Here is a 13,646-nt window from a genome sequence, read left to right on the forward strand (position 1 = left end):
GCAACAATGAAAAGCCTAACCTGCGATTGAGTGTCAATGTGATGAACAACCCTAGATTCATTACCATATGACTCCGTGATTGTAGAACGGGCATCAGGAACGAACTTCAAAGTCTCTCTCACAAAATTTTGCCTCAGTGAGATTCTTGTTACTTTCATTGACAGCCATACAATTATTGCTCCGTCCATAAACATCTTGTTGTTCAGTTACAGAATTTAGGCCACATGGATCGCAAAAACCAATAGTCTAGGGTGATCTTGTGACCTTGCCTAAAAACAATGGCGAGTTTCATCACTTACTACAAGATTATCCTATTGAGCCATTGTCTAGACTGAGGAAGTGGTAATCAAATGCATACAATTACCATTAGCCATGACTAAGACACTTTTACTAACACTTCGCCATTGTTGAGTGGATGTAGAAGATTAATGAGTCACATAATGAGATCAAAGTTAACACTAGCCAATAAAACTATCACTAGCCAATAAAACTATCACCTCAGAATTATACAGTTAAATGAGAAGACATTTATAAGACAAGTAAATGAACAATATAGCAAGTAAAACCTGATAGTATATCTCTGCCCAAAACAACACCAAAAGTGCGTAGGTTGTGAAGAATGCAAGGCTTGTGACATCAAGCAACACATGCTAAACAATCTATACCACATGCCAAAAAGAGTACCATAAGACACAAATCACACTAAGACAACATACGCAATGTTCCTCAAAATGAAAGACAAGCATAAGATTGATGACAAACCTCAGGACGCAAGTGTTCCAGATCACGTCGAAAAAAGAACACACCACACCTAACTGCTCAATCACGAAAAACACAGTAGAAACAATTAACCAATGCCCATGACAAACGAAACTGATAGCTAAAGAGCTAAGAGAATGCAGTTAACTGACCTCCATTAACCAAGAAATTTAGAAAATGGAAAACCTTTTGTGTGGTCCAACCGTAGTCCGAAACTCTGAATTGTATTCTCACCAATTGGACCTACATCACCAACCTCACACAATTAAATTGGTCTTCTATGAGACAGGCAGAGTTGATAAAAGATTACACAAAAAATTGGTCTTCTATGAGACAAGCAGATATACACAAGCAGATTGATATTTAACACTAAGATACAAATGAAAACCATTTAGTGAGATAAATAGTGTTTCTTCGACAAAAAAACAAGCAAACAACTCTCGTGTAAATTCAACAGTGCACTACAAGTAGAAAGATCAAGTTTTTGTGTAATCTTTTATCAACTCTCAAACAACTATCACTGCTTACACATGCCAAACTACTACAACAAAAAAAAAAGACTTGTTTAGGATAAACAGAGTCAAGGGCTTTAAGATACAATGCCGAGGTTTGAAGAGATATAAAGTATATGATTAGGGTTGTAAATGAGCCAAGACGAATAAATGTGTATTCGTAACTAACTGTTTAGTACTCCGTATTAGTCAAGCTCAAGTTCACCTCAAACACAAATCAGCACAGGTTACTGATTACCACCATCAAGCCCCATTCATCTATAAATTCTCATTCGAGCTGACCTTGTTTAGCTAGATAAAATATGCATCTAAAACTAGCTACAGCAGGCATTTAATAATTATAAAGTATTTACACCTTTTATAGTATGATTTCCTATCGTTCTAGTACGCTTTTTCAAATTCGCTATACATACGTCATATTCCTTTCACACACTACTGCCTTTCGCCTAAAATACTTCGTAGATATACTAAAATGACAAAGAACTAATGCTAAAATGAGAGAAAAGCACACAATAATTTCAATCAAATAAACGTGAATAGATTAAATCGATTGTTGATACGAAATCACACAAGGTAAGAAAGTGAAGAGACAAAGCAAACAAAAGTGAAGATGCGGATGATCAATGCCACTAGAATTAGGAGAATCAATCGAAAGAACTATGAGATCGTCGAAAATCATCGCGGCCGTGAATCACGAGCTCATTTTCATCATAATCATCATCAAATACCTAAATACTTAAATTTTACACAATCGATCAATTAACTAATCAATTAATCACATAATTTCACCAGAATAATACATAAACAAAATAATAGTTGTGTAAGATGAACAAATTCAATAGTAATACCTAGAAAACTGGAAATTACTAACAATAATAAAATCTGAACAATAAAAGAGCAAGTATATTATCAAATAACTGACAAAAATCACATGATATGCGATTACAAGTTTAACATTCAAATAAATGAAAATTAAAAACAAAAAAGAATAAAAGCGAGAAATGAGAATAATACTTACTTCGAGATGGAAGATGAACACATAAAAAGAGTCAAGATCAAAACGTGAAGATCGAAAAACCTGGTGAATCGCAGCATGATTATGGTGTGGACAATGAAAATCAGAGTGATAAAATGGTGATCGAAAGCGAGTGAACGGCAAAAACGGATGTTAATGGAGGTTAGGTGATTGAAATTACCGGATGTTAATGGAGGTCAAAAAGCTTAGTGATAATGGCGGACGGAAGCTTAGCGATAAAATGGCGTCGAAATCTGAATGAATGGCAAAGAGCCGAAGACGGAGCTCAGAAGAATGCAAAAATGGCAAAAAACGGAGCTCAATGAAGACAAGTTGAAGAGAGAGAAAGTGAGGGTGAGTAAATGATTTTGTTTGAGAGGAAATGAGCGTTAGTTAGGAATTATTAAGGGAACACGTGACATTATCTGGTACATCTGTGGTTTTTTAATCTGATGGTTTAGAATGGGTACGGCTACCTCACCCTAAGAAGGGTGCCTCACATGATTCAATTTCTATATATATATATATATATATATATAGAATTAGGATCATATGAGTATAACTCATATATTTAGGGATTGAGGATCAATCTAAGCCATCTAAAGTAATAGATCCTACGTCTTATATTTAACATATAGAATTAAGGGTAGTTTGGTAATTTCGTTTCTTTGTATATATACCCCCTGCTTCCCTAATTTTCGTCAGTTTTACCAGTTGCCTAATTTAAATCATTAATTTCTTTCTCTCTCTAAATTCATCTTCCTCGACATCCATGGATTCCTTCTTTCTGCTGCTTATTTCTTCCGCGATTCATTGATTACTATTTCTTCTTTCTTTCTGCTGTTATCGTTGATTAATATTTCTTCTTTCTTTCGACATTCGTTGCTTCGCTATGTCAGGTACATCTTTCTGCTTCTGATTTTCCTTAATTTGTTAATTTCCAGCTTTATTTTGTTGTTATTGTTGTTTTTTCAACATATTCGCTACTTTTATTATGAATTCATGTTTAGATTTACAATTTTCAGCTTTATTTTTATGTAATTGTTGTTTTTGTTACAGATATTTGAATTTCTCTTCTTCTTCCTGCTTTTGTGTTCGATTTTATGTTTAATTTCCTCATATGCAGCTTTATTTCTATTTTACTTGTTGTTTTTCCTACATATATTTGGATTTGCTAGTGTTGTTAATTCGTTCTTCTGAATTTGTCTATATTTTTACTTTTCTTACGGTTTTATTGGTGTACTGAATGAAATTTCAAGTTTGATATTGTTTTTGCTACCTATCTTTTCCCTTTTCTCTTGATTTTGCCGTCATTGTAACTTATTGTTTACTTTACATCTGTTTTCGGCTGTTGTAATGCATTATCGAACTATCTTCGTTTGCAGACCTTGAATCTGCTTTCACAATATTACAATAATAACAGTTGTTCAATATAATATCACACCAGATTCAATACAATATCACAACTATTACAATACGAAATTTAGTCCCCCCTACTGTTTGCTTATTACCTGTTATGTTTTGAATTGCTTCTTATATTGCATTCTTTTTCAGATGCTGATAGTTGTGTACCTTCTTCTGGATTCATCTCTCACGATACTAGTGTGTCTCAAATTACTTCTATTCCACGCATTGAAAGTCCTCCCCCACCTACGTCTACTGATAATCATTTTGCTGAGATTACTTCTACTCCCCGCATTGAACAACCTCCTGTTTCTTTTCATGAACATCAACTGTTTTTGGAATCCACACCTGGTGGTACTGAATTGTGGTCAAGAAATGTTGCAATTCAAGATAAACCTCAACTTGGTCAGTTTTTTGCAAAATTAGAAGACGCTATCAGTTTTTATAATGTCTATGCAGAAGCATGTGGTTTTGAACCTAGGAAGTCCTCTCAAAAAAAAAAATGCTGATGGTGCCATCTTTTATAAACTTGTTGTCTGTAATCGTGAAGGGTTTAGAGATGGTAAGAAAAGGAAAGCTATTGTTCATGATAGTGTAGTGGAGCAGCCACTTATAAAGCCGTTTGATATTAAGAACAATAAACTAACTAGGATTGGTTGTGATGCTATGATTGAATTTCGCCTTATCAAGGATGTTTATGTTGTAACTCAGTTTCGTGAATGGCATAATCATCGACTTTGTTCGCTCACAAATCAAGAATTTCAAAGAAAAAAGAGACACCTTCATCTTTTTCATAAGAAGGCAATTATTGATCATTCAAAAGTTAATTTAGGTCCTACATCGGCATATAGATATTCTAAGGAACATGCAGATGGTTATGAGAATGTTGGTGCTCAATTGATTGATTTTAAGAACTTTGGAAGGGATATCAAGTGTTTCATAGGAGATAAAGATGCTCAATTGTTTATCGATAATTTCGAGAACCTCCGTCAAACCAATCCAGGGTTCTACTTTGCTTATGAAGTAGATTCTTTCAAATGTTTGGTTCGTGTGTTTTGGTGTGATGCACAGGCACGTCGAAATTACTCTTCCTTTGGTGATTTGGTCAGTTTTGATCCAACTTACGGTACAAATAAATATTCTATGATTTTCACTCCTTTTACTGGGGTGGACCACCACAAAAGGTCTGTGACTTTTGCTGCTGCATTGTTGTTTCATGAGGATGACGATTCATTTAAGTGGGTTTTTGAGAAGTTCTTAGACGCTATGGGTCAGCGCGAGCCGCAATGTATAATCACTGACCAATGCCCAGGAATAAAGAAGGCTGTACCCAAAGTTTTCAAGAAGGCTAAGCATAGATATTGCATGTGGCATATTATGCAAAAGGTCCCTGACAAGATTGGAATTACAATATCCAAGGAGACTGATTTTGTGAGTCGTTTGAATTCATTTGTTTGGGACTCGACTTGGAACTGCCGAGAATTTGAACAAAAGTGGTCTCGACTTAATTGCTTGAACATAACTTGCAAGCAAATTCATGGTTGTCATACATGTACAAAAAAAGAAGGAGATGGATCCCGGCTTATTATCGTGATATTCCTATGGGATGTCTTCTCCGAACAACTCAACGATCGGAGAGCCAGAATAGCTTTTTCAAGCGTTTTGAAAATATACATGGTACACTTGTTGAGTTTTGGATGCGTTTTCAAAGCGCCATGGATCAACAACGCCATACTCAAAAGCAACATGATCGAGACAGTGATTATACTTTGCCCCAATTAGCTACGTCTCTCCACTTGGAAGCTCATGCGTCCAAGGTTTATACCCATGCTATTTTCAAAGATTTTCAACAAGAGGCTGCTGCCTCCATGTGTTCTCTTAGTGTTGGTGGCTTCACACCACCTGTTGACGGTACAGAGGTCGTTGTTGTTACTGACGCTAGAATGCAGAAGCGTTATCAAGTAGTGTTCAATTCCACAAGCACTGATGCAGAATGTTCTTGTAAGTTGTTTAATAGGAAGGGTATTATTTGCAGACACATTATTTGGGTTTTCTCTGGGAAACAAGTTAGGACTTTGCCTGATAAGTACATACTTATGCACTGGACAAAGAATGCACAAAAATCCTCTATATGGTTCACATGGTGAGTTACTTGACGACTTTGATGCCACGATGTAAGGAAGTGGAGATGTGCAAATTATGGTCGAGTTCTACTCAACTATCGGTTCTTGAGAACTATGCCTAACAATCAGATCACTGACCTTGCTGACACATTGAAGCAATTTCGGATCAAACTCAATCCACAAGCACAATCAATGACAAAAGAGCAGGAGTTGGAAATGCTTCTTGGATGTAGTTCCTCAACTGAGGTGAGGATTCTACCGCCTCGTCAGGCAAAGAACAAGGGTAGTGGGAAGAGAATGATATCGACAAAGCAACAATGCATTGCCAAAGCGGAGAAGCCAAAAGGCTTTGCAAAAATTGCAAACAATTGGCTAACCATGATAAGCGTAATTGCCCTCATCCTTTTGTTCCTGACATCGAGAATCAGGTATGCTACCTAAATAAATATATTCTATTTACATTAATTCATCGCAAGATGCCATACGATTTATGTTTATGAGTTTTATTTTTGGAATTGTATACTTTTGATATTGAGCGCTGACGACTACTCCCTGTCCTGTTTATGATCTTATTTCCAAAAACTGTATCAACTGTGCTTGTTCATTTGCTGACAACTACTTGTTCTATTTTGCATTTTTCAGGGGAGTTCAGATGATGATTGACTTGTATACTGATTCATGTTCATCAAGGCCATCCAAAACATTTTTTGTGTCGTCGTCTCTTGGTTGGAGGATTCTTTGTTGATGAAGCTCAATATATATAGTTGGAGGATTTTTTGTTGAAGAAGCTCAATATATATAGGATATACATGTCATAGTTTCATTACTATTATAGCAATTACACTCCATACGTTAGGATTTACTTAGTGATATAAGTGTGATATTTCATTGTTAGACATCGATATTTCATAGTAAGACAGTGCTATTTTCTTCCATAGTGCTTTGAAACAAGATATTATCGATATCTGATATTTTACCGTACATGTCGTGATATTGCATTGTCAGGTGTGTGGTATTTCTTAAATAAAGATTCCAAAATGTATTATCAGAAGTCTGATGTTTCAATGTCCATGTTCTGAACTTGCAGATTAAAATGACTGTGGTGGACATATTGTGATATTTCATAGTTAGAACTATGATATTGCATTTGAGTATAATGTGATATCACAATATACCGAATACAATATCACACTTGGATCAAATAAACACAACACGTCTGACAATAATTTCATTATTCTTTACAATATCACAGTCTGTTCAATACAATACCGCACAATATTCAATTCAAAATTTTACTTTTTGGGAATAATTATTATCCTCAGCTTTGTACAATATCACATGATATCGAATACAATATCATACATGTCTAAAATAAATATCACAAGTGTGAATAATTATTATCCTGACATTTTACGTCCATACAATATCACAAGTTAGGGAATACAATATCATACTTTTCTTAATATCATACAGTATTCTTTACAATATCACAACGTATTCAATACAATACCACATAATTAGACGTGTCATGTGATACAATATTTCAACTTATTCAATACAATATCAGCTGTTTTCATTACAATATCACGGTTTCTAATAAGGAGGTTTCTGAGAAAAGGTATTCAATACAATACCACATAATTAGACGCATCATGTTATACAAAATTTCAACTTATTCAATACAATATCAAATTTGTTCTTCTACATAATATCACGGTTTCTAAAAAGAGATTTCTCAGTCAAGGGTGACTATTTCTCAGTCATTTTGAATGCTGTAAAAGTACCAATTTCACCTACTGTTCGATTTAAAGTTTAAATACCAAGAATTACAAAATACAATCTCACAATGCATTCATTCCAATATCACACCTGTAAGATAACTTGATTGCTCAACAAATAGCTGCATGAACCCTTTTAAAATAGCACATTAACACTAATTTGATATATCTTCATTACAAAACCTTATCAAACGATCTAGATTGTACCATTTTTGTCTACCTATTACAAATCAATCTGTCAATGCATTCATTCCTAAGTCAGATTACACACTTTCTATTTTCCTACATTGGTGCCTCGTCCTCGACCTCTACCTCGACCTCTTGTTCTTGAATATTGTGCAACTGTTTTGATCCTCTGACCACCACTTGTGTTTTGCCCATTGACAGTACCACTGCAATCCCAAATATGTGCACTGATTAAAATATCTCCATATTCAAATAAAATGAAGAACGAATATCTTTACAAAGTAATGACATTATTATATCCGATTAGCCATTTTTAAATTTTCTTTAATTTACCTTTTAGGCGAACTACGAAGAACAGGCATTTCAGTATTCACCGGCTTTTGCACATCTTCAGCCTTGCCTCCTTTTTACGGGTTTTTTGTTCATTGATGCATCTCTTTTCGCTTGATTCGGGCGGACTTCTTCCTTTATTGCTGTGAACTCTGCTACTCTTTGAATGAGTTGATCCCTAATTCCATTTATGTCGCCAAGAGTAATGTCTTGCCATTTGTGCCCAATAGTATCTGCGGCCAACCTTTCCATCAAGATCTGCTTCAAATACTTCTCCCTCATACCTTATCATGTGCGATTTAGAAAAGTGCCGGATTCATTGTTCTTTAGTTCCGGTTTTTGCCATTTGAAGCTTACGTTAACAATGTTAAATCCTATTATTTCTTCAGCTTTCGGCCTTTTCTTTGCTTCCAGATAGTCACTCATGCATGCAGCCTGACACATTTCAAGACAACCATCGGATTAAACCCACATATATTATCCAACAATTTCTCAGATTTCCATTATCAACTAAAGCATTCAACTTACCACAACATCTGCCAGTTTGTAAACACTTGTATCTTCCCATTTATCATAGGATGTATTGTCTAGGACTTCAACCTTTTCTTTGTTAAAGTTTATACAAACACAAAAGTAATGGTCTTCAAATAGCATTGGCACGAAAACAATCTCAGCTGTCAAGTTGCATGTACCGTTGTTTGCGGTAATAAAAGTATCCCAAGCTTCAAAAATCCTCATTTTATGAGTTTCATCCTGACTTTCATCACCTCCTTGTTGATATAATGCGTGAACAGCATCCTGTTTGCAAAATAGTTGTTAATCAATAACAACACATATTCATTGTAATAATATTAAATTTACAATATTTTAAAATCAAATATCTAAACTACTTGTAAATAATATTGCATACCATGTGACGAAGTCCAAAAAACAAAAGTTGTTGTCTTTGTGGTCCTTGTACTCAATGTCATTCAGTAGGTGTGCCCAACATTCAATCATTTTGCTCGTGACATTCACGGTCTTGTTGTATTGATAGTATATCTTCTCGAGGAGTTTTGCTTCTTCGCCAGTGAGACAAGAACACATTCACTACAAGCAATTGTAGTGGATGAGCATTAGTTGAAATATTCTTTCCATATGCTACTAAATAAATGATGGACATCAGTTAAAATAGTTGAGGATATCATAATAGTTTTCAATCTTACTCTATAGAGAATGTGTGGTCGTCCAATAAGCAGTAGTCAAGTACTTCTTTTCTTACTTTCAACAAGCTTGCTAAAAGTGCTTGATTGTTCCTCATAAATTTGGATACAACCAAATATCACCACTTTGCCACGCTTGTATGTGCACCCAAGACCATCTGAATTTCCTTTTCTACGGCTACCCAAGACACTAGTATTGCAATCATTGTCATCTGGTATTTTCAACCCTAAAGAACAGTTCAGGTGATGTACTGTTTTAGTACCAAATAAAATTATGTTGTTTAAGAAAAAAATGAGCGCTTAAGTAAAAGTAAGTAACCTTTGATTTTTGACTTTGGTGTACAAACTTTCTTCAGATCATTCGCTTTTTCTTTTTCTTCCTCTTCTCTTTTCAGCCTCCTTTTTTCCAACAGGATTGGTTCCAACGATTCCTTTAATGTGTTGAAGTTTGTTACAGTATCCATTGTTTCCGACCTCGTATGGTTATAATCACTGAAAACCAATGCTGCTGCTATCTCAGCTCGATATAATTTCCTCTTCATTACATCATTCAACTCACAATCAAATATTTCCCCATTGTAAAACATCATGTGCAGCATCATAAATACCCCACAGTCTAAGTTAAAATCCTTTGATTGCCACTTGAATTTCTTATTAACTAAGGGAAACATTTGCACTTTTTCTCCTTGCTTTAAACCTTTGCTGCACATGTAACTTCCAAATGTCTTTGCCTATACAGTTTTGATAACAATTAAGAATCTCATTAATGTAAAGAAAATTCCTCCAATTTAATAAAACACATCAATTGTAGTTTTGCAGTAAAGTTTGAGTTTAAGACTTACAGCCAACTCAGCAAGGTAAAAAAACTCTGAATCTTCGAAGTTGTCATAGAGCCTATTGTCTAAGTAGTCCACTGTCTCGTTTTGAAAGTTGATGCATATGCAGAAATAATGTTCGCTTATCAGCAAAGGGAGGAACACCTAATAAAGTTTGCATGAAAAATTCTTATCAGTTTAATCAGTAAATAAATGGCATAACACAAACAATTTTGACAATGCTAGTGTCTTACCAGATCTGAATTTAAGTTTAGTGGTCACTGCAAAACATTTTGCCATATATCCCATGCTCCAGCTATTTCTTCAGTAAGTGCTTTTGTCTTCTCAAATTCTTCTCCATTTAGCATTAAGATTTGTTCTAGAGGTGTCTGTAACATTGCAATCACACAATAGGTTCCTTTCAATATTAATCAATATTACAATAACAACCGCATACAAGATCAATAACACAAACTCTTCAATACAATATCATACTAACGGATTTAAATTACAATATCACAAATATTGCATTACAATATCACAAATATTGCATTACAATATCACAATATCACAAATATTTCACTGAAGAAAAAATTGACTTAAATTACAATATCACAAATATTGCATTACAATATCACAAATATTGAATTACAATATCACATATTCTTGAATCAATTTTTATCAGTTATGGTTTAAATTTCTTTTGCAAATCTGAATTAAATGTTTGTGCTTTAAATTACAATATCACAAATATTGCATTACAATATCACAAATATTGCATTACAATATCACAATATCACAAATATTTCACTAAAGAACAAATTGACTTAAATTACAATATCACAAATATTGCATTACAATATCACAAATATTGAATTACAATATCACATATTCTTGAAACAATTTTTATCAGTTATGGTTTAAATTTCTTTTGCAGTCCTGAATTAAATGTTTGTGATTTAAATTACAATATCACAAATATTGCATTACAATATCACAAATATTGCATTACAATATCACAATATCACAAATATTTCACTGAAGAACAAATTGACTTAAATTACAATATCACAAACATTGCATTACAATATCACATATTCTTGAAACAATCTTCATCAGTCATGGTTTAAATTTCTTTTGCAGTTGTGAATTAAATTTTTCACCCAATAATACACAGTTTTCAATAAAATATCACCCTTTTAAGAATTAGAACTTACGGCATGTGCAAGCCCAAAGAAAATCCTTTTTGGTACTGGTGCTTCTTCTTCCTTTATTGACAACTCATTCATCAAAATTGACCACGATTCAATCACAGACGACTCAATCTTCACATCAGGCAATAATGATTCTATATCGGATCTTGAAATTACATGGTAAGTCCCATATGTTGCAAGTGTTTCTCTGTCATACATTATCAACCAAATTAAAGATCAATTTACTAATATGCTTAATATAGCAGTAAGCCTTTTAAATTTTAAAATGTTTGAAAATGGACTTACGATTTCTCAATTGTATGATCATGAATGAAACAATAATCCATGACCTCTTTCCGTTTCTTCAAAACTGATTCAAACAACTGTCTATTTCCCGGCAAAGAATTCTCGACAGTAGTCTCATTTGCTTATCCGGTTGTCCACATTGTTCGGTAAACCTAAGTTCGAGATACCAACAATGCACATTCTGGTATAGTATTTGAGTGGAGCAAATAGTCACTAAGTAAACTCCTTGACTCAGTGGTTCCTCCTTTTTGAACATTTGTTGTTTTGCTTTTTCATTTTTGTCACTTGCCATGCGCTCTTCTCCGGGAATATACGACTTCCTCACTAATTTCTTCAGTTTGTTCATTCACATCAGCTAATATCTCATCCAAATTAGGGCACTGTTTCATATCCCCATAAATCATGTCATCAATGATCACTTGAGAATCCGTTTGGAGGTCTTTATCAGTACAACCACCGTAGGACTTGTCCAATTCTTTATACTGAGCTTTCAACATATCCGTCCATACGTCGAATGATGGCATCCCTTGTGAATAATCATACATTTCTTTTGCCCTCATTACCAAACCGTCGATAAAGCTATGGTAGAATGGATCTTTCATAAAAGGTAGTGTTTGATGAATTTGGCTGCCAAATTGATCTTTTTCAGTTGTATTTTCTTCTACCTTATCATCATTGCCATCAACAGTTTTGTCACCAGTCTCTTCTACAGTATCTTCCTTGGGAGGACATTCAAATTTTTTCGGTTTTATCACTACCCGGTTCATCGATTTTGTATCATTTCCAACAGTCCAAATATCTTTGAGTTGAACTCTTTCATATTATCAGTGTATCTTTTGTAAAACAATGCTGAATCCCTCGTCATTCTCAAAAAAATTTCATGAATTTCCTAGCATTTTTAAAAATCATAATACAATATCAATGTCACATCTATCAATTAATATTGTAATACTAGTAATACTAATAAGGTTTAAGAATATCGAAAATTATCTCAAAAGGTAACACGCTTATAAAGTTTGTCTTACATCTAATGCTCTTCCTCTTATTTCTTCGTCACTTTGTATCCCAGGAGGCAATTTGATCAACATGTATCCCTTTGGTATTTCAGTTTCAGTCTGAGGTTGAGTTTGAGGTCGCTGATCTTCTTGATAACCTGGCTGCTCACAGATAGGGTAAACAATTTGAGAAGGGACAGCATTCCCCAATGCACCTGTCGCCAACTCACTTTTAGCTCTTTTTGTCAACTCCTTATGATCCCAGTGTCGAATAAGTGGTAGGCTATGGGCTAACACATCTCCTTTAAAATTCACCCTATGGAAATAGCATATCATTAATACAAGTATGCATCCAGTAATAGTACTTGTCTTTTTGGTCCCCTCCTTAAAATTACCAACAGCCTCTACCAACTGCTCAAAAACATACAAACTCCAGTCACTATTTTTTATGTTTGGCACATCTTCAACAGCCCTAAGCAGTTTGAAATCCAGTGTGTAATTTGTTGTAGGTGCCAAGAAAATAGACATGCTATATAAAACAAACAACTTCTTGAAATCATCACCCGACTCATTGCAGCTTATTAATCTATCATGCACAATGTTCAACTTAATAGGGTCTGCCTTACTCTCTAATCCAAATTTTCTTCGCCATTCAACTTTCAATTCGTCATCGCGGTCACTTTGCAATGACCAAATCATAGTTTTCTGCACCCTAGCACCAACCCTAGGAAGCAGGAATACATCATGCACATCAGCTTTGCTTAACAAAAACTCGATTTTTTTCGCCCTAAACATGTAGCTGGTAGGCTTGAAAGCTTTTATAAGCAATTCCACAATCCCTCTAGGAATCTCCTTAATAAGTTTTAAATGCAACAAGCCTCCAAAACCAATTTCTTCCACTGCCTTCTTTTGCTCATCATTAAGCTCACAAATAAGCTCAAACAGCTTGTTTGGCCTACATTTTGTTACAAATTTGTGCTCACTTTCATGTCGACCAGTTCCTTTTCTATTTTGCTCAATCACGTCCA

The 13,646-nt window shown here is 34.5% G+C and overlaps 1 protein-coding gene and 1 long non-coding RNA gene across 2 annotated transcripts; one reads left to right on the forward strand and one right to left on the reverse strand.

Annotated features, from left to right (window-relative positions):
* Nucleotides 1–565: 565 nt before the first annotated feature.
* On the reverse strand, nt 566–1,003 carry LOC141633851 (uncharacterized). The gene is made up of 3 exons (XR_012538605.1): nt 912–1,003; nt 763–815; nt 566–659 (listed from the first exon to the last, which is right to left on the reverse strand). It is a non-coding gene; the product is annotated as an uncharacterized LOC141633851 (long non-coding RNA).
* Nucleotides 1,004–3,178: 2,175 nt separating this feature from the next.
* On the forward strand, nt 3,179–5,837 carry LOC141631729 (protein FAR1-RELATED SEQUENCE 5-like). The gene is made up of 4 exons (XM_074444359.1): nt 3,179–3,185; nt 3,841–4,158; nt 4,241–5,128; nt 5,221–5,837. The coding sequence occupies exons 1-4, from the start codon at nt 3,179–3,181 to the stop codon at nt 5,835–5,837; spliced, it is 1,830 nt and encodes a 609-aa protein (XP_074300460.1).
* The last annotated feature ends 7,809 nt before the right edge of the window (nt 5,838–13,646 follow it).

The sequence above is a fragment of the Silene latifolia genome, chromosome Y, assembly GCF_048544455.1.
Source record: "Silene latifolia isolate original U9 population chromosome Y, ASM4854445v1, whole genome shotgun sequence".
Lineage (NCBI taxonomy): Eukaryota > Viridiplantae > Streptophyta > Magnoliopsida > Caryophyllales > Caryophyllaceae > Silene > Silene latifolia.

Coding starts and splice junctions, on each gene's coding strand:
- LOC141631729 (XM_074444359.1), top strand. Junction 4,159..4,240: donor TGTCTATGCAGAAGCATGTG/GTTTTGAACCTA, acceptor GTAATCGTGAAG/GGTTTAGAGATGGTAAGAAA. Junction 5,129..5,220: donor GGAGACTGATTTTGTGAGTC/GTTTGAATTCAT, acceptor ATAACTTGCAAG/CAAATTCATGGTTGTCATAC.